At 39.0% G+C, this 21,731-nt stretch overlaps 1 protein-coding gene across 2 annotated transcripts in view; it reads left to right on the top strand.

Annotated features, from left to right (window-relative positions):
* The first annotated feature begins 12,869 nt into the window (after positions 1-12,869).
* caln1 (calneuron 1) overlaps positions 12,870-21,731 on the top strand; it is a 57,296-nt gene continuing 48,434 nt past the window's right edge. Inside the window, exons 1-2 of one of the 2 annotated variants that reach the window (XM_040037783.1) lie at positions 12,870-13,636; positions 14,635-15,220. In XM_040037783.1, the coding sequence (XP_039893717.1) occupies positions 15,015-15,220 (206 nt within the window). In that variant the 5' untranslated portion in view covers positions 12,870-13,636; positions 14,635-15,014. The remainder of the gene's footprint in view (positions 13,637-14,634; positions 15,221-21,731) is intronic. The other variant, XM_040037784.1, reaches the window with a different exon arrangement.

Below are 21,731 nucleotides of genomic sequence, written 5' to 3'. Positions count from 1 at the left end.
TTTCATACAGTTCAACGAGATCTTAAAGCAAATAACAATAACTTACTGTACTTCTCGCAGATTTTTGTTGACTTTTTACTTGCAGCAGTACTGAGAAGTTGACATTTTAACAAAGGAATGATTGTGGCAAAAGCTTTCTAGGCTGCACTTAGAGGCCACAAGGAGAGCACTATCCGAACAAAAGTGATTCAGACATACAGTAGCCCCTTTTTTAAATTTCTACATGTAACTTTGGCACTTTAGAAATAAAAATATTAAAGGTGATGGTAGTGGTGAGTTAGGCATTTTTACAAACACATTATCCTCTACCCTCTACAGAAAACTTGCATTATTAAGTGAAGGAAATGAAGGATTAAGCCATCCTTCATTTCTTTATATTAATAAATAGAGAGAGAAAATGCTATGTATTTTTGGGGACTTTCATTTTTTTATTTTTTTTATTTTTTTGTTATGTGTAGACACAAAACTAATTTGTCCCTTGAGTTTATTGGCTTTTTTATGCTTGAATGATTCATAGATAAGTGTTAAGTGGCTTAACAAACAAGCAAAAAAACAAAAAGGGACTGGATTGAAAATGAGTCAAAAAGCAGCCAGTGTCCAAAATCTGGGGACTGGGGAACTATTGCTTCAATAAATTAGAAGCAAGGGACATAAAACTCACGGTGGCATTTAACTGTTCAGAAATTGTGTTCTTTTCAAAATACTGTGTGTCTCATTTTTACTCCACAAGGTGTGGAGTAATTTATGTAAACTGTGAGTCTTCGTGCAGTTGGAAAATTCTTTGAGCTGTAGTATTGTTAGGTTTTTAAGATTATATATGGCCAGGTCGGGCATAAAGTCACTATTTAGCTATTTCTAAGAAAGCAGGGCTTCATAGTTCCTGCTGATGCAAGAAATGTTGAGATTCTTGAGTGTGGAGATTGTGGGGTAAACTGAAAGGTTAAATAAGTAGAGCTGCATGGCTTCATCTTTATTTCAGTCTGCAATTACCACAGACAAAAGAAAAGAAAGCTGTCTGGTTGTCTACTTCTATATAAGAGTAGGTGGATGGCTCTACCACAGATAATAGCATTTTTTTTTCCTTTCATTTTGCAATCAACAAGAAGCAGTTCCTTTTTTTTCTTTTTTAAATAGTGGGGCACATATCAAAAATAGCTGTAAAACATTAATAAGCACCAGTAATTTGTAATCGATATATACTGTCCTTCACAAAGTTGAGGTAAAAATGCCATACGTGACTTTTAATCCGAATGCATGTAAAGCATGAGAGCACATTGCAAATTTACGGTTATTTCTGGCTTTATTGGTTTAACTGTACCTGTCTCTGTAGTTTATAGTGAAATCTCAGACACGTCAGGAGTGGGAATCTGCCTGCCTGCGGTTTAAGTGACTGGTAATTACTGGTAATAGCTCCTTTTCCACAGGGGACTCATGGTAAGAGAGCAGGATATGCACATTTTTTGTTGTTAAGTTATTTGCCTCCTTGAAGACAGAGCTCCCATTTAAAGAACGTGATACTGATGCATCATTGGGTTGATGAAGTGTTATGTGCAGTAGGTAAGTCTGACTGTATTGAGGCAAAGGTTCATTTGAAGGTGATTATTAAAACCTCTAATTTCAGTTGATTGATTGATTATTCATCATCGATTCACTCACAACCTTGTGAATAGAGAATAGCTCAGCAGATAGAGGTCATCTAATAATTAGAAGGTTGGTGGTTCGATCCCTTGCTGCATATTTGGTCTGCATGCCAAATATCCATAGGCAAGATACTAAAAATTCCCATTTCACTTACTGGCTGGACTGGTGTATTTTAGTTTTTTATTCATTATATAATCTTAAATCTGCAAATTTATCCGCCGAACATGGCCGTTATTTTTATTGTGTTATTGTGCAACACATTTAACCAGCACTGCCTCCTGCCAACTCTTAAGAGTTTGTGTGATTAAGCAAACAAATGTCTAATGTCAAAAGGAACATAATGAAAGCATGTTGTTACGTCCACAGTGGAATAATGGATTCAAAATAATAATTTCCCCATGACTGACACGTTCCCCCTTGTGTGCTTGCAATGTTTATTGCCATTAAGACTGGAAACTGGTGCACTCTCAAAGTCACTTTGGATTCAGGGGTGCTTTTTACCAAATAGCTTTAATGTCAGTGTAACTTTGAAATGTCTCCAAAAGAGTTTTATCCAGTAATACTGTGAAGCACTTTTGTTGTTGCAGTTGCAGGTGACAGTTCTGGGTTCAAGACTGTTTCCAGAGAAGGCCATTCCAATATACACAAGGATAAATCTAACTGAATGAAAGTATTTCTTTGCATGGAGAAATTGTTGTTATTATTATTACTATTACTGTTATTGTTGTTATAATGTGAAAGCATTTTTAAATGAGAGAGAAGTCGTGTCCATGTGCTCTAGGAGGACTGATGGAGGATGATCTCTGCTCTGATCTCTCAAACAATACTAGCAACTCAAACAAACTGACCTACCTAAACAAAGGGGAAATTTAAATACCGGTAGTCGCTGATCAGCACACAAAAACACAAAAAAGGGGTAGAACACAAACAACCTAACTGAAACTAGCATAACAATTTCCAATTCCCCTCCTGATCCAGAGTTATGGTATGTGCCAATTTGCTGGTCTCCATATAGGCTTGCTCCTCCCCTTTTCCACCTCTTGGCTCATCAATCAAGGGACTGGAGCAGCTGCAACTGAGGTCACTCAGAAAACAAAGATTAAATCATACATAACAGTCTAAACTAAAATGTGCGCACTTATTTTAGAATACAGTATTATGTGAATATGTAAATTAATTCTAAACCAAAACCAGTTATTTATTATCCTGTAAATTAAATCCTATATTTAAAGAAAGAAAAATGTGAGTGTAGTGTTATGTGTAAGCCTCTAATATTTGGTGGCTATTACCACTGTGTGGCTGTAACTGCAGCCATCACAACTTATTTCATCCAAAATGCTTTGTTAGGTTCAGATGTAAAGTGCCATTTTAAAGCAGGGGCTACCAAGGGATATTATTTTTGGCAAGTAGGAAATCACTTTTAATTATTTTCCAGGTAGGTGTGGAGTCCACTGTCTCTTTGGAGCCCAAAAGAGTACGAGCAAGGGTCATTATGGGGATTTGTCAATGAATCATCTCCTTTACAGCCGTGGTTAAAAATTGTTTTAGGTGTTCATTTTTTTTCTCCTGTTTATGTCTCAGAGGGACATCCATTTAAAGCTGCTGCCAGTGTGTACAAGCTCACAGGTAGCTTCTGATTGTGAGGCTGTAAACACTTTGTCTTCAAGTCCATGGATCATTCTGCCTTCAGCATCCACTCAGCACTGTAACCTGGGAGTAAACTGTGTATTTATAAAGGTGGCATTTTTAAGGGTGTGTCTAGAAGCATCCTTTAAACTAATGTGCCCAGACCTCATGGGAATGTGAAAGTGATAATGATATTTGCAGATGACTGGTAAATGTGTTGGAGGACATGATTGCGTGTTTTCAGAAGAGAAAAATGTCTGTTTGCCTCACTGGCGAGTGTTCACAGCCTGTTTCAAACCATTACTCAGTGCCCCTTCTTCGTCTTCAGCGTTTGTGGGCAGCGTGTAGACTTGTAGGTATATGCAGATAATGTTTATAACTGTGCATCTGTGTGTTTCCTGTTTGGGCCAGATGTCCAAAGAACCTGGACTATAAGCAGCTTCCTGTTCCTGAGTTAATCCAGTCTGTGTCCACGTGCAACAGACCATCAGTCCTAGTTGGTTTACCTGTCTCAAAAACCTGCTCCTGGATTGTGGTAAGTCAAATCTTTGACTTCCTGTTGTCAGGTGACCCTTCGCACTTTTAAGTTGCCTGCTGACAGTAGATTTAGGTATGTCTCCTCATGATTTATGACAATATTATATAACAAAACTAATCTTTTTAGTAATGTGAATGTCAGCATTAGTGTTAACAGAGTCATGTGAGTGAACTGAGGCTTATTTTAAATATTATTTTGTGGGGGGGTTTTCTAGTGGGGCTGTGACAAGAAATGAAAAAAAGAATAAATATACATAGTGTACTCTACTGAATACTTTCTTTGGTGTATTGTGCTTTGAATAATGACATGCTCATTGTTCATCTTTGGTCTAAATCGTCTGAAAAGGCTGACCTATAAGCCTGCTTACACCCAGCTGTGTTTATATCTATAGTACCTGTACATTCAGAAGCTTCTGTGACTGCTTTGCTTGTCTGTCTGTACATAAATGAATTCAGACGTGCAGGGGCGAGTGTGTCGGCACTCAGTCAAATCAACAGATTTCAAGGGAGCAGGAGCCAAATGTTAAGATGCCTGCTGCCAAAGAGGAAACTGCTGAAAAAAAATAAAAGCCTCGCACAATTGAAACAGGGACCCATATCTGGTATTATAATGCTTTATTACAAGCTAATGCATTTTCCTTCAGTTCTTATGTTACATGTTCAGATTGCTGTGGTTCAAATGTGGCAGGAGAGCACAGATCACACCCCGAGAATGTGTGATGGGAATCGTTCTGCTCCAGCTTCTTTCTCGTGCGCTCAAATTCATTTGTCACATCACTTGAAGCAGCAGTGAAGCTCAACTGTTAGTACAAGCCCACAAATGCTCTATCAACACATACACCTGACCTCCTGTTGGTTGACTAAATTAACTTTGCTCACTCATTTATCATCTGGGTCGTCATAGTGCGTTACTCAAAGATGCAACTGCTTAAAAACTGACATTTGCCCCCAGAAGTATTGGGATGCTGTATTGGTTGGTTGTAGCGTGTCGTGTCTGTATGAGACAGGTGGGGCGAACGACCTTGATTTAGCTCATATGCTAATCCCCTCTTAAAACAAAGTGACTCAATTAACCAAATGACCGTCTAATGAAGGCATCGCCCCGCATATTGATGCTTTATTTTCAAAGGAGGATTTGCATTCTAATGGTGTAATGAATTCTCGCCTGACTGCTGAGTGGTGGTAAATCACACAGCAATGCGATGAATCATAGAAAATCTGTCTCAATAATGAGTGCTGAAATGCATGCAGGGCGCAGACTGATTAGGAGAGATAGGTGCTAATTGCCTACTGTGTGTCCTGGATCATTGTTTCTTTCCTCAGGCTCAGCTGTCATATGGTCTGTTTCACAACTCAGTGAATAAAAGGGGAAACGTCCATGCAAACATTTGACACCATCAAAAGCAATTAGCAAAATCAAGCTGAAGGTTAAACTTCTTTACTTTCTTTTTTGCTTTCTTGAGCACCATTAATGTTGACCTGCAAAATAAGTTGTATCCAAGTCAAAATACCTAATTTCACAAAATTAAGTATGAAGAAAGTACAAAATGACCAGGCTATATCTCCCTTTTCTGGCTTCACCTACTGTAATATAAGAGTCACATGAGTCACCTTCATTCATATACTGTACCAACCCAAGAGACACATATCAGCTCTCACGCCGTGGCAGCTGGGATAGGCTCCAGTCTCCCTGTGACCCTGAATTAGATAAGCGGAAGAGGATGGATGGTAACAAAATAATAAAATACTAGAATTTCATTCAACAAAATTTCATACTACTACCCATGTCAGCACACCTGTCACTTAAGACAGCAATCCCCTCACTCCAGTATGTAAACATATGCAGACGTTATGAACTTCTCTGCTGTAAAGTTTGTTATTTTCATGTGATAGTCTATGAGGATTGTTTATTTTTTGAAGCCAGCCTCAAGTCCCATGAAAGGAACTGCGTCATTTAAGCCTTGGCTTCATTTTTCAGCTCCAGAGGTTACCACTTGTTACCTCATTAACATAACCCGGAATCTATAATCTACCAATCTATCAATCTATCAATCTACCCGTGAGTATGATCAGTCACAAACATGGGCAGGCCCAATCCACAGAGTAACATAAAAACAAGAAGGAAACTATAATATTAGAAAAATATGAAGCTGATAATACAGTCTGAAAGCAACACAGCTCCTAGAGCTAAAGCGGAGGAGAGCAGAGCAGAAAGAGGGACTGTGCACATGTAAAAGCTCTGTATGAAAAGCACTGTATTAATGGGTGCACTTCAAGACTTTTGAGTGGCCACAAATAATAGAAAAGCTCTACATTAAAAAAAAAAAAATCTAAAATTAAATCCAAAAAAGGCAATCTAAGGAAAAAGAGATCGTCTCATTTAGCAAACTTCACTGCCCATCACCGAGGTGCCATAATGACGTCTATAATTACTTCTGTATTTCATTGAATTAATGAATTGGTTCGATGAAGAAATTCCTATGTTGCATAAAACTTATTCTTAGATATTCTTTCAGCTTCAACTTTATCAGTGTTAAACTGTCTGAGAGCAAAAAATAAGCACATCTAAAAACATAACACAGACTGACTTCCAGTGCAAGGCTTTATTGGTTATTAGGTTTTTGTTTTATATGTATAGATCCTTTATCTTAAACTAATCTGCTCCAGAGTAGATTAGGTCTGAAGAATAAGTTTCCAAGATCCTATCAAAAGCAAATCCAATTTGTAAAGAGTTGAACTTCCTTCTCTGAGCATCAAAACCTTCTTCATTATATAAAGTGACTTAAATGGTTATGTATTAAGTTAGGATGCTGTTGTAGTTGAAGGCACTGTAAGAAAGTTTCTACGAACTGGTGCACATCATAAAAATATGCTAAATTACAATCTCAGCCAGAAAGCCAGAGATGGTTCATTCAATGTTCTATGTCCAGGAAGCATATGTAACACAATTTCATGTAAGAATAATTGACTTGGCTCTATCCTGTTTTCATCCACTTACAGTTGGTGGCTGTGTCTGTATGTACACTAAATCTTGCATTAAGACTTTAAGGATGCTCATTAGAATAAACAACGTGGCAACAAAGAGTCAGTGTACATGTACTGGGAGCACACAATGCTCTCAGTACATCTCCTTTTAAATATATTATCATTTAAATTGAGAGAAAGAGAGACACAGTAACAGTCTGGATTTCAAAAAGGTTGTCATATGCTATTTATATGTTTCTGTCTCATGGAGACTGTGTGTCGTCTCAGCGAGCCTATTGGTGGGTTTAGAGCACATTATTCTGTAACCTTTAAGTCCTGTGGTTCGCTATCTGCTGCTCAGTTTGACTGATGAATGGATGAGAGGCAGGTTAGCAGACAACAAGCCTGGGTTGCACAAGGTGACTGAAATAAAGACCTGTGATACTTGCTCCATCCATCAGGGAGCATCCATCCATCTTCTTCTGCTTAACCAGTTCAGGGTCAGGAGGGGGAGTTGACACCCTCTCCCAGCTGTCATAAGACAAAAGCTAAGCGATAAGCAACCACTCACACCTATGGCCAGTTCAGAATCACAAGTAAGCCTAACCCCATGCATGCCTTGGACAGAGGCCCTCCAGCTGGCGGGTAGATTCAAACCCAGGACCTTTTTAATGGGAGGCCACTGCACCATTGTGCTTGCCCTTAAAGAGAGATATTTTTTAAACTGACCTTTAAGATGACGGTTTTTAGCTAACAATGTGTTAACAGTCTGTCTGCTTTGCCCAAAAAATTAAACACTGTCTCCTTTGTCCTTTAAATGCAGGTGAGTCTTGTTCTGTGGAGGTGGTTCTACCATGATGTGCCATGTGAGAAGACAGATGGTTTGAAAGAGGAGCAAAGGAGGCCATGCATGTCTGCTGTGAATAATCATTGAATAGAGGTGTCGGCTTACATCTCCATCTATCAGTCAACTACAATGCAGTCTTAAAATCCCATCCCAGGTGCTTCAAACCCAACTCACACCTTGATGACTCAGGTGACCTCAGTGATCTCACAGCGGTTTCACCCCACCCCCGAAGTGTTGGCACTGTAGTAACTTTCTGGAAGTACTTGCACGAAGTTTTGTCAAACTCTGAAAATAATTCTATTTTAATGAAAACATGCAAATGCAACTTTTACCAACAAAAATGCAACAAAATATCCCTGAAAAATTTAGACAGAGAGACACAGATTTCTAGGACAGAAATCTTTCTAAAATATTCTTATACTGTAACCACCAACTGAAGATTACCGTATGAAATGCTCTCCTTTTTAAATCACCTCTCTTTAGATCAGTTCTCCTTCATTCATGATTCATATCCAATAAGGTTATTTTGGCACATTTACAGACAGGCTGCTGTGATGTGTAACTCCAGCCTGTTCACTGCAGTTTTTGGTGATTAAGAAGCTGAGGTTGAGTAAGTGAATCGGTTTAATGTGAAAAATATTAATGTAATGTAAACAATTGTAGAGCTATTTTAAAATATGTCTGTTAAAGCAGGACATTTGCCTTAAATCAGACACAGTCTCTCACCGGGGTTAGTATTCTTTTGTTCTTAAATCAGTTTAGTTTCATTTAGTTTCCAGAATAAGTTTTCTGGTTTTAGTTTAATTCTTATTGTTTAAAAATCTGAGTTAAAAACTAACTAAACTAACAAATACTAAAACTAAGAATATTTCCTCTGTTTTGTTTTGGTTAGTTTTCCAAGTTAAAAGTAATTTTAGTTGGTTTTTCATCGTTTTCTTAGAAGCTTTCTTTCTTTCTTTTTAAATCTTAGTTAACTACAACATTTGTTCACATATATTTTAACTAGAATAACCTTGTCTCTCACTTGATCCATGACAACAGCACAGCTTTGAAATTTGTATTTCGTCTGCTCTCCAGATACCTGACCACCCAGCGTGATGGTTTTTTATTTTTCAGAAGCCATGGATCTGACCTCCGTGCAGAAGAAGAGACTTGCTCAATTATATTTAGCCACAGCTCCTTCTGTCAATAACAGGCTAAACCATGGTAACCGTGAACTGACTGCACTATGTTCCTCAGACAGGACTTGAACTTGAACTGAAAGGTTTTTTCTCCAGAAAAATAAATAAATAAAATATCTAAACTCTTGCTGAATTATAAAAATCGCCAGGGTGTATTTTTGCATTTACTTAATCAGATTTATTTGTACTACTTCCTCACAGCAACAATTGGAAAGCAGGCAATTTGAAAAGCTGCTAGTTAACAGGTCCTGTCTTTGAACTGTGGGAGGAAAGTGACACTAAAGGCTCTAAACTGCCAGAAGTGTGAATCTCAGTGTGAATGTGTTGGACTGCTTGTGTGTGATGGAGCAGCAACTTGTTCTAGGTGTTCTCTGCCTTTTGCCAATACATTCAGAGAAAGTCTTTTTGCCACCGTGTCATAACATTATTGTCACAGAAATACTGTTGATCAAACTCTATTTTTCCCTAGTGCTGAAGTCCAAAATCATATTCATAAGGATTGTTATTAGCGTTGGTTATTTCAGTTTGGTTTTAAACCAGAGCTCATACCATTGCTTTAAAGACATGGATGGTAAGCTCCCATTTCACCGAATCATAATGCAATGAATGAGATATTCAGAATCATGCCTCTGACAATAGCCATTTAGTATTCACATAGTTCTAAAAAGACAGTCCTCCTCTTTGTCCCCTACAGAGATAAGCAGCAGGGAGAAGCTTTGTGGTCTTCAGCTGCTGTCAAGCCTCATCATTGAGGACTTTAATTTTGTTTCAGCAAATCCAGAGCAGATGAATTGACGCATTAGATTCCATTTTGAAAAGTTACATGAAGCCACAGCAAAACCAGAGACATTGTGACTCATTCCATCAAGAACACACACACACACACACACACACACACATAGGCTCAGAAATGCTGTCCCACTGACACATGCACATACACACACCTCATGGTGATGAGCTTTCTTTGGCTGAACTAAGCACAGATTGGTTTCGTGATGCATGGTAGCTGTATGTGCATGTTCGGATGTGTGTGTGCAGAAAAGCTAATATCAAAATATCTTTCAACGCTGCCTGCTTGAGGTGTATCATAAGCCCAGAGCTGAAAAAAACTGCTAAGACTGCAATTTATTCAAACATACTTCCTCTAAATTTCTTGGTTAATGACCTACCAAGCTTACTTGTTTACCTATTATAGGGGTTTCTTTATAGCACAGCCTCAATGAGAAGCTCCTTTTCAAGTAGTTATAAGACAAACAAAAGATAATCTTGAGTTGGATTAGTTGTTTGTCTTCTCTTGTTGTTTTTACATTCACAGAACCAGCATAACTCCCATCCTATAAGCTCCTTTTAATCAATGGAATATATTTTCGTCACAACATCCACGTAAATCCAAACAGTAACCCTCTAATGCTGGTGTCACAGTGTATTTAAGCAGCTACGGAGTTACAGGCTGTTCCTACCAAAGAGTATTTATGTATGCACTTCTAACAGCATGAGAGTCAATCTGCAGGTAAATAATAGACCTCACCGGAACCCACAATCAGCTGGATCAGGGTGATTTCTCTACTCTGATTGCAATGTACAGGACACTGTAAAAAAAAAAAAAAAATGAACTGTTTCATAAAAACATTTCTGCCTGTTGCTGATGTCTAGAGTCCAGAGCAGCAACACAGTAGCTATGTGTTGAGGAAACATTACTGAACATAATGAGACATTAATTTTACAAATTCTGGTCCTCATTATAGTCATGGCAGGTATACTGTGTTACTGACAAGCTGTGACCCTAAAAACAAGCACTGTCCCTCACATTGCTCCTCCCTCATCACATCTGGATTCAAAACACCAATATGGCAACATTGAAACCACTCAACGTAAGACATGAAAACAGGATTCACTAACAGATGTGTTGATCTCATCCATCTTTTATATTCACAAGTAGTTTCTTGATAGTCTGTAACAGATCATGGACTGTGTATAAAACCTTTGTTTTTGCCTTGACCTTCTTGAACAAGAGTCACATGTACACTTGCTTCTAATAACCCCATGCAGTGCGTGGCAGCTTTGCAACGCACGGGGTTTTGTGCTCGCTTGATAAAAGGAATTTCATGTTTATTGGAGAAAACTGTTATTAGTCAATATGCAGTACATCCAGCGTTTCTCAGACTACACCGTAACCAAATTGTCTGCCTGCTGACTCACTCCAAGTCAGACCGGGTGACTCCTTCCAAATGCCTTAAAATGTGAAAAATAATTGTTGCAACCCTGACAGTATAAACGTGGGTGGCACTTTTGGCAGGACCTTTTTTGTCCTTTGGCATTCCTAGTGGGCACATTACCCTGAATCTAGAATACCACTATTAAACATACAATACTCTGTTAGACATAGGCATTCATTTGATTAAACTGACAGGAATAGGAATAAAGAAAGTGAGTGGGTGTGTGGAAAGAGCTCTGCCGTCAGCCTCGTAGCCTTCAGCAGAAAACAGCCGCTGACTTCTAATCATTATTGAACAGAAAACCACGTATTATTTTCATTAATGGTCAGCTTCTTTAAATGACTTTAGCGACTCATTTGGAGATAAGTTCCCATTGTTATAGTCTTTCTGTATATAAACACTGCCTCAGAACTGAAAAAAATGTCAAGGTAAAATTACATTTGGTTAGAATTTTGTATTTGTATGCATAGAGGCTGCAAATAATCATCAAAAAAGCATTTCACGTACTGTATTGCAACAAAGCTGGGGCCTCCGGTTGCTGAAATGCTGGCTAATTGCAAACAAAGTCCTCATATTTAAACACAGACACTGAAAAGTATTTTCACCTGCAAATCACCAATTAAATACTAAACCTCTCTGTATTTTGATTCCTTTGAAGAAGAGTTTATTTTCTGGGAACAGTTTTCATTAACTATTAAAACGTGAACTGGTTACACTGAAAAGTAAAACATATATCACTCTCACGTTAACCTTGAACAAAAAGCAACCAAACTGAAGGACACACCCAACCAATATTAAACAAAGGGCCACGTGGGCCTGCTGAGACATGAGAACATGAGAAACACCTATCTAATGAGGTCTGCAGTGTATTCCGCTCAAACTGGTATAGTAAAGGAGGTTGAGGTAAACAACTTCCTTTCTCATATTAGGTACCAGATACTCTCAGACTTTCTGGGAGATGTCCGTGGTTTGCTCACGGCTGTTCTCTCACAGTATTTCTCCTCATTAAGGTAAACTAATTCCCTGTTTCTGTTTGAATCTGCCTGCATGTCCGCCAATAAGACAAAATATCCTTAAGGCAATATATCATATACATGATCAGTGCACCAAATATGGACATTTAACAGCGTGCAGTGAAAAAGAAGTAATTTGGGAATGTGGTGGTGGTAGTGATAAACAGAGGGGTGGAAAAAATCTGGGAAGCCTTTTAGTTAATGAGACACATCATAAAAAAAGACTAATAATGACACAATGTGAAGTAAATACATCCATTTGGTTTCTTATGGGCTTTTTAGGGGTCTTTCTTTCTTCACATCATATTATACTGTATGGTAGATGACTGTCTGGCAGTGCACTAATAATCAGAATTGCTTTAGCTTTTTGTTTGGGCGACATATCAGGATAGTAACGTTATTTTTAGCAGCAGCTTTCAGCTATAGATTTCTTCTTCTTCTACTTCTACTCCTATACAGGATAACTTCATTCTGTAAATGCATGTCTTTGCTCAGTTCTGAACTTCATTCATTATAAATTTCTCTTTTTCTTAAGGAGACATGTTGTTCAAAAGAACACACTGCACCTGCAGAATGTCACTGCAAGCCTTTCTGATATATTCAGTCATTCATCAGAGAGTTTGTTGCCGTTTTTAGTCATCAGTCTTGTTTTGGGTTCTGGTAAACATAAGCCATTGTTCAGCAGTCTGAAGTGGAGAGAGAATGTGTGATTAAGGCTTTGTTTGGTGAAGCAGGGCAGAAATGATGACTGAGTGTTGGTGAAAAACCTGTAAAAACTAAGCTCTCTGAGGAGCAAATACATGAATATTGGAGCAGGGAAGAGAAATTGTTGTATTGTATTGGAAACAGAATGTATTAGGAAATATGTTTTCTGTTGCTGGCAGTAAATTAATTTGAAATAATCCTAACACACAAACTTATTTTGGCTGGTTTGGCACGATGTCACGTCTGAAATTCGGAGAAGAGGCGGGGTAACCAGAAGAAATGTGTCCGGTTAGGTGTTTTCAAAACGGTGCAGGTGTTTCCTCCGCTTGAAAATGAGACGATAGACCACGATATAAGCAAACAAGTAAAAACAGCCAATCCGCTGCTTTCCTGCTCGGTTGCGTATTGGTTTGGATTGAAGCATCTCTGTTGGGCACTGGGCTGCTCTCATCAATCGTACTGACGCTCGGCACTTGTGTGTGTGTGTGTGGATCTTCACTCCTTGGATTGTGAGTTTGAAACAACAGACCCAGGGCAGTGATTTTTTTTTTTTATTAGATTCCGCAGTTTCTGTGAGTATTAGGGGCTACAGCTAGATGATAAAATATTTTAAATGCTGATGAGAGTTTGGCAAAAAAGTGCAACTCGAATAGATGTGTCCAACTGCTGCTGGACTTCAGAAGCTATTAAAACACACGCTGCCCTGCCGGTGTAGCATGGCCACGCTGCACTGTCAAAACAAAGGAATAATTAACTAATAAGAAAGCAATCAGCAGGATCACCGTCGTCAGGATCGATCGACACGGCTGATTGAGGAGTCCACCCCAAGTCTCTAAACTGGAGCCTACTGCGAGCATCGATTAACGGATTTGACAGCTCACCTTCAGACATCTAACAGCCTCAGAGGTAAGCAGTGGAATTCAGGCTATAAAATATCTTCACTGGGCAATGAATTGGCTGCAGCGTATCATTGGAAAATGGGGATTTTTTTTTTCTTTGTCCGCATTTAATCACGCAAGTGCTGCGCTCAGCCCCACACCTGTTGTTGCTTGGCCCCGTCAGAACCAGCGGATGTCCACTCGTGGGAATCTGCGGGTGATTTTCGCTGCAGTTTTTTGTGCCTATGCAGACACTGTGGAGACTGGGTGAAAAATAGGCTTGAACATAAGTCCGCATGATACTTCGTTTTCCCTTCTATGCACTGACATTTGCGCAAGATTTCAGTCTAATAAAGTCTAGCACATTGTTCCTTAAAAAAACATGAATGTGGGCTAGCTTAAGCAAAATCGGGTTGAGATATACTTTCGACTGAAGTAGGTGTTTCTGAGACGCATGTGAGCTTTGATTCAAACAGCATAAGATCTGAGCTGAAGGTGTTTAAATAAGAGGGTGGATGCTGTTAGTGATGATGGTAGCTGTTGGAAAATGTCATTTCTATCACACTGATGACAAGAAAGCGCGGAAAGTGTCTGTCTTGTATGTATCTTGGGTCGATGTGAGGAAGGACTTCTCACTGTGGACCCCCTGCCGCGACGCCGCCCCCCTTCCACCATCCCCATCCTCCTGTTGAGAGGCGTCCAGCGCGCACTCTTGCTCCACACGGTGGCGCACGCTCTTATAAGACTCTCCCAACATGTTCCGCTCTCTGTGGTTTCTCCCAGCAGGTCCCCGTGTAGACCTGCAGAGCGCACTGTAAGCAAAACCCACTGGGTTATTGGGACCGTCTGTATTAAAAACACCCTTTCAGCCTCTTTCACGTTACCTGTCATTTTTCTTTCTATTTCCCTGTTTTTCGTCTTTTTTCGTCTCTAATTAATCTCTAATAATTCACGTGTCTTTATTTTCTTTTTCTTCCTCTGTATCTCTCCCTTTCTTTTCGCCTCGCCCTTTCTCCCTCTCTGTAGCTTCTCCGTGTGTACTTTGCCAGTACAGCCGCAGGCAGGCAAGCAGAGCTGAGTCTGTCATCGGGACTCACTAATGAGCCCTCACTCCATTTCCCCATGTGGAGGAATGTTTGCGCTGTAGAGTGAGCGAGCGAGTAAGGGGGGGAGAGAGGGAGACAGACAGGAGAGGGAGGGACGGCGGGAGTGAGTAAGAAGCCAAGAGTGGAGTGTGAGAGGAGCTACCGTACCTGCTGCTCTCACTGCTCAAATATTAACAACGGATTTCAGGGAACTGATGCTGCTGCTCTGGGACAAACCCAAACTGTGGAGGCAGCCGGGTTCAGTGGTTTGTGGACAGGCACTGTACTGCTGCTGCTGGAGGCACTGCATATAAAAGACTGATGGAGGAGGAGGTCACAGAGCCGGATCCTCAGATGGTGGAGCCCTCCAGCATGCCATCGCCAGAGACACATGCGGAGGTAAATGGAGACTTGCCGGGCAACCCATACCTGAGGGATGATGGGACAGTGGACGTGGTGGAGAGTCCGGCAAGAGAGCCTGTTGTGCTGCAGTATCCTACAGAGTACAATCTCAGCCACCAGTGTGGGTAAGAATCATCATATGGGAGAAACAGAGAAATGGTCTGTTGCTGCAGGGAGCAGCTGATAATATGTGCAGAGAGGTGGCACTTCTGTGGAACACTCCCGTCTTTTCTTTTCTCAGTTTGGAGATTGAATTCAGCTTTGTAGTGATGGTTTGATGAATTGGCTTTGCACTCACTTGGCCGATGTTTAAACCCCTTGTGTGCCTTTGCTGCCCAGTCGATGGCACTGGAAGTCATAGAGCCATAATTTAATTTCACAAAAAGTCCATATTTCATTGACAAATGGAAATGTTTTTCACGTTATGATTTCAACAGAAATTTGTTTCATTGCCTGTTGTGACTTGTCACCTTGCACACCATTCGAATAGATAAAGTTGAATGATCAAAAGCAACAGGCAATTAAATAAGTGTCACCATGACTTTTGAGAAGGGATTACTTTGTTTTCAGGTCTGTTTTAGCAGCTGTGTTGTGCATTCGCTGTATTGTATAATATCGTCTTATGGTCACTGTGTTTACACAAACTGAGTCATCAGATGGCACCAAAGAGCCTCACACCACAGAAACACCATTGTAACCGAAATGACCAACTTCTGGTTTGGTCTGGAAATTATTATTTTTTTCATTGTTTTTATTTTAACATCTGTCATTTCTCTAATTGGCAATTTATTTTATGACCAGTTGACAGACTATGCTCTCATTTTAATCTCTGTGATGAAAAATGATCTAACTACACACAAAGTTTCTGCTGCATTTATTTCTGTGGTTGGACCTTTTCAAGAAATCTGCCAGTGTAGCCAAACTTCGGTCTGTGACATCGCATCAGGTGGTTTTGTTTTGCTGTTACATCTTTGATGGAGAATGTATTTTTACACAAAGCTGTCACTGTATTATGTCCATTACGAAGCTGATCTTGTGGCTGGAGCGGCTGCTGTTGGTACACATTGTTCTCCTCGTGTCCCGCTCTGTATTGGCCCATTGCTGTTGGCTGTTGTGCTGCAGGGTCTGATGTAAGAAATTGCCATCTGGCCTCCTTGTCATGCAGGAAGCTCTGAGTAAGGCTGTGCTCTTTCATCAGGTTTTGCTTTTTTTCCAAACGTGAAACCTCAGAAATGAGGACGGGCTGCTTTTGCACTTTTGATGCGGTCATGGGTCAATTAGTGATTTCTTATAGGAGAAGAGAGGTGAGGGATTCAAGGGACTGAGTTGTTTGTATAGTTATGAGGCAAAGCATCAGTATATTGGTGAAACTCAGTTTGATCATTTATATCACATCATATATTTTTTGTTCAGAGAGATAGTGACTGTTTCTGGACATTTACATACAGTTACAGCATGAATACACCTTAAATGGAAGTCCGTTGTGCTTAAATTGTAGTGCTAAAATGGTATGAAAATTATTGAATTGAAAGAACGTATTTTTATTACAGCTCAATTCCATTATATTCAAACAAACATTAAAAAAGAGCATGTGGAGAGTATCTGCCCATAACAATGAAATATTTAGTGGTTTATAATTTTTAACATTTGGGATTGTTTTGGCTTTTGATGTGCATGTTCAACATTTTTTGTAACTGTAATCTTTGGCATCCAGTTGATGGACAGTTTGCAGTGGAATGAGTTCGTCATGTCTTCCCGCCAGTTATTTGAGGACATAAGACATTTTAATGGCAGCTGCATAATTGCAGCTTCCTGCTTCTTCCTTTGGGGTCAAACAGTTTTGATTAGTCATGTCACCTTTGTATTATCCTTGAAGTGTCAGCACAAGTAATGCTTTCCCCGTAAGGCATGCAACTTTAGTGAGATTTTATTTATGTCTCAGGTGTAATAGAGTTCATTTTTGCAGTGACCCAGTCTTTACAGGACTAGAAAGTCTTAAGAGTATTAAATTGGTGCATTAATAGTTTGTTCTCTCTTCAGCTAATGTGTAATACTAATATTTAAAGTGATTAAAATGCTTTGAAAACAAAGCTGTGAATGCTCCAAATGGCATTTAATTTTCTTAGAGTTGCCACCTTCAAATAAAAAGTGGCTTTTAAAATGTCTTTCTTATATTACTGATTGTCATCCGTATTTACACAACCATCTACCATGAGTCATCTGTGGGAACTTTAATCATGAAAAAAGGAAACATGAGCTTAACTTTGCTCATACTCAACTTCAGCCCCCCTTTTTTTTTTTTTTTTAAAAACCATGACTGTTAAAAACATTCATGGACTTTTATCCATCTGAGGAAGATCTGTTTTTAAAATCATGTTCGTGGTTAAGTTTTAATGTCAAGGTTTGTGGTTAGACATCGCAGAACAGTTCTGTGTTCTTTTTTTTGAGCTTTTAATCTTATTACTTTTATCTTTGGGATGAAAGTTGAGGATCTAAAAAAAATTAGAGACTTCAGACTTTTATCTGTGACCAACTCCTTCTCACCTGTCATATTTAGCTGTCACCTTTAGTACAGAACCTCTTAAAAAATAAAGACTCTTGATGTGACCGCTCGGCTCATGATTAAATGCCACAGGTCTAATCACAGCTAGTGCGAACATCAACAATAGTGTTCAGTCAATTCATACACTGTCCTTGAGCCAGATTCTGACTCCTAGCTCACTCCCTCACAAACTGAAAGTCACTTTGTGTAACAGCATCAGCTAATGGCCTCAACCTATTGTAAAATTAGAGTTACTATCCTATAAAACTAAAGGGCGGGTTTCATCTGCTTTTAGTGCCATGTTCTTTTGTGAATTTACATAAAATGTACTTTTGGGCAAAATATCTTCTAATCCATTCTAGTAAAAATGAAACAATTAGTGGATTAATTGCTTTATGGATGGTCTCTTAAATGTGTGAGGATATGGTGCTTTTCTTAATTCTTTGTCATTGTGAGCTGGATTTTAGGCTTTTTGTCAGTCAGAACGAGCGCAGTGATGACATTCGAGCGGATCATGTTGTAATATTTCTAAAACAATTGGTGATTTAAATAAATAAACGAGTGAAACCAGTTGTTTGTAACGGTTTGTAATCGTCCATCTTCAAATACATATCGTTAGCTTCATAGCATAAGTGCCTAAGTCATTTTTTGGTCAAATTGAGATTTTTGCCTAATTTTACTCCCCTACCACTGCTGCATCATCCTGTCCGTCTGCCTGCCGAAAACACAAAAAAATGACTTAGGCACTTATGCTATGAAGCTAACGATATACAGAATTTGTCATTCTGTGCCATTTCAGTAAAATCCTCAGGAACATCTGCTGATTTCTGTGGTTCACTTTTATCAGGCACTCGATCTGAGTATTAAATTCCATGATCTTGCCTCCTTTTCCCGTTCATCTAATATATATATCACAGCATGCAGAGAGTAAGGATTAGATGAAGGGAAGATCACTTCTGATTTAAGTGATTACTGCATGCTTTGTTCCTGAAGGGCAAATTAGCTTCTTCAGCTGAGACCTTGATCAATTTAATCAGATCTAATGATGCTGAAAACTGTGAAGCGCTCTGTTCTACACTGTCTTTTTAAGGGGTTGAAGGTCAGTGTTTCATGGTCTCAGCACATTATTTCACACTTTATCTTTTGCGTTATTAAACACCATATCCTTGAGATATTTTAGTAAAGTGTTATCTAAATCTTATCCTTTCTTAATGTCCCATAGCCTTGATGTACGGAGCCCCGCAAGGGACATGGGAGAAAATAAAATTACGATAAACTTTTACGACATCTCGCAAATGTTGAATTCCAACAATGGCGGCAGCAACTTAGTTGTAATATTACTCTTTCTGGGTCACAAAATAAACTTTTAAAATATTTTGAGGCGTAAATGTAGCTGTGTAAACGTCAAATATCTGCTCGGATTAGAAGATCACATATTTGGAAAAAGTGCTCCGACGTTTTCGGAGATGTCTGACACCCACCATCTCGAAGCTAACGGGAGGTCGAGACCTACTACAGCCGAACACCGTCCTCCCAGTCGGCTTTGAGCTGGCGGCCTCCGAAGAATGCGGCTAAAACGTTTGCGAGATCCCGAGTTTGTTTTGCGAGATCTCGCAAAAGTCCGTCTTAATTTTTTTTTCTCCCATGTCCCTTGCGGGGCTCCGTACCGTACCGTATTGATGTGTAATTACATTAGTCTGTATTTATTTTTATATTTCATAGTCGTTTTTTTTCTTTACATTTTGAAATTGAAACTTAAATGGACATATTTGGCATGAATAAATATTTTGTGCCATTAACTGTAAGATGTCAGTCAGCTATTTCAATTTTAACATTTACATTAATTTCCACTGTCACTAAAAATACTGTATTACACCATAAATATGTGCAGTGGTAGGAAGACTGCAAGCAGCCAGTATTTACACAAGACAGTATATTCCTCTACAAACCTATCAGGAAGTGTTTTACAGTGTGCATTTTATTTAACAAATCTTAGTCAAATCAAATGATAGCATGAATAGCACATGAGGAAGAGATCGAAGGAATTGTGATGGAGTGGTGTGGGCATAACTGAATCAGCAGAGTGATAGCGGGAAGTGTCAGATTGAAACGTGTGAAGATCTGAAATGGCTAATACCACTGACTTCAGTGCTCTGCTTGAACTAACATCATGCTTCATTTATGTATTCTAAAATGATTCTTTACTCTATAAATGTGTGGAAATAATTGAATATATCTGCCACAGCAGCATATCAGGTTAAACCTAGTATAACTTAAAGGTCATCCTTGATTTAGGGAATTTAAGGAAAAAATGTCACCATGTGATTCATTTTCAACCAAACAACTACTAAACTGGGTTTCTGGTGAGATCAGGTACACAGATGACTGATTTTAAAAAATAACAACTCAACAATTTAATTACTGCTGGTGTTAAAAATTCCAGCAATCCAACAGAATAATAATTCTAGCTTGCACATAAAATCTGACTACCTGTTAAGATGCTCAACAACCATCCCAGGAATGTAAAAAGTAAGAATTGGATTTCTGCTGCTGAGTGTCATTATGTCATTCATTCTTAGTCTTGATTAGTGTGAGCTTTTCTGCTGAATACAGAATCTAATGAAAGTGAGAAAACTCACAATGGAAGCCACAATTTTCCTCCACCTTGAGAGTACACACAGTGCTGTTTGATTCTACAAAACCAACATTTTGCACCACAAACTGCCTTTTAATTAATTTGTGTCTCCATTGTCTGCTTTCAAAATATTTTCAATATGATTCTTGTTATCATAATAAGCCATGTGTTGATTTCTGATATGAATTGAAAGTCGCCCTTACATGGTAGCCATTCTGATCAATAGTTCCCCAGGCAACACAAATGCAGAAAAGTACCTGTGTAAATCAGCTGCCAACATGTGGGTTGGCTCGTAGCGATAAAGTTGAAAGAGCGGACAAGAGGGATGATTGTAATATTCAAAATGACAGCTGAGAAATGGCTGAATAATTGATGAATTAGGAAATGAAAAATCCTGACATTACGCGCAAGAAAAAGCTGCTCCTAATAGGCGGAGCTGCAGACGTCTTGATGTGCATGCTTATTAAACTGACAAACATGCAAGATGCAGAGGCCGGTTGTGAACTGCGAGGCGACAGATGGCTGATCGTTGTTGCAGCATGTAGGAAAATAAACCTTTCGAGATAAAAGAAACAAACAAAGAGGGAAATATTAATGTATAACTATAAACTCCTCTTAAACCTTCAATGAAGGCTAAGAAAAGATCACCCCTGGCTTATGGTTGTTGTTATTTTGGTTTTGCAAGAAGAATGAGCAGCATGCCTTTGTCATAAAAACCTCTAAATATAAAGTAACAGATTTTGAGGGCATAAAATTACTGTAACCCTAAGAGTGTAAAATCTTTTCCCTTTTCACATTTAGATGTATTCTAAATATTTTTGTCTAAGCTCTCATAACTGTGAGATGTATGAAACTCTGCTCGGCTGTCAACTTAACCCGTAAAGGAGATGAAACAATGAAAAATGTGATTCTTTAGTTTGGTGCAGATCATTCAGTTCACTCTAAAAATCCTCCATTATGTCAAAGAAGCATTTCCTCAAAGGGCTCATCTAGATGAAATCCTGTCAGAGAGAAGGAAGTATCACTAAGATCTCAGTGCTTTTACTTTCCCCCTGTGCCCTTGAGCTTTAATTTATTGAATAATTAATTACTTCAGACTCATTTGCACCTACATTGCACACAGGCATGCTCATATGCACCTAACGTAGACATGAATTCAGCACATTCACCTCGAGCTACACGCTGTGTTACTTTCCATTTAGTGAATGAGTTCTGTTTCATTTATGAAGCATGTTTATGCCGCGCTTATTGGATTTGTTTTAGCAGTGCCAGAGTCACAAATGAGCGAAACTGTCACTTTAAAATCTGATTATTTCTTATTTTCTTCTTGACTTAATTGTAAGTTTTGTTTGAAAGGGAACCTGCGCAGCTCACAAATCAATTCTCACAGTTTTTTCTTTTTCTGTGGCTAATTTGAAACCCTAATAAGTCAATTCTACAGTGATGTTGCGGGGACCAT

This window comes from Simochromis diagramma, unplaced genomic scaffold (genome assembly GCF_900408965.1).
Source record: "Simochromis diagramma unplaced genomic scaffold, fSimDia1.1 OVJJ01000463.1, whole genome shotgun sequence".
Classification (NCBI taxonomy): Eukaryota; Metazoa; Chordata; class Actinopteri; order Cichliformes; family Cichlidae; genus Simochromis; species Simochromis diagramma.
This window is presented reverse-complemented; position numbering and strand designations above follow the sequence as displayed.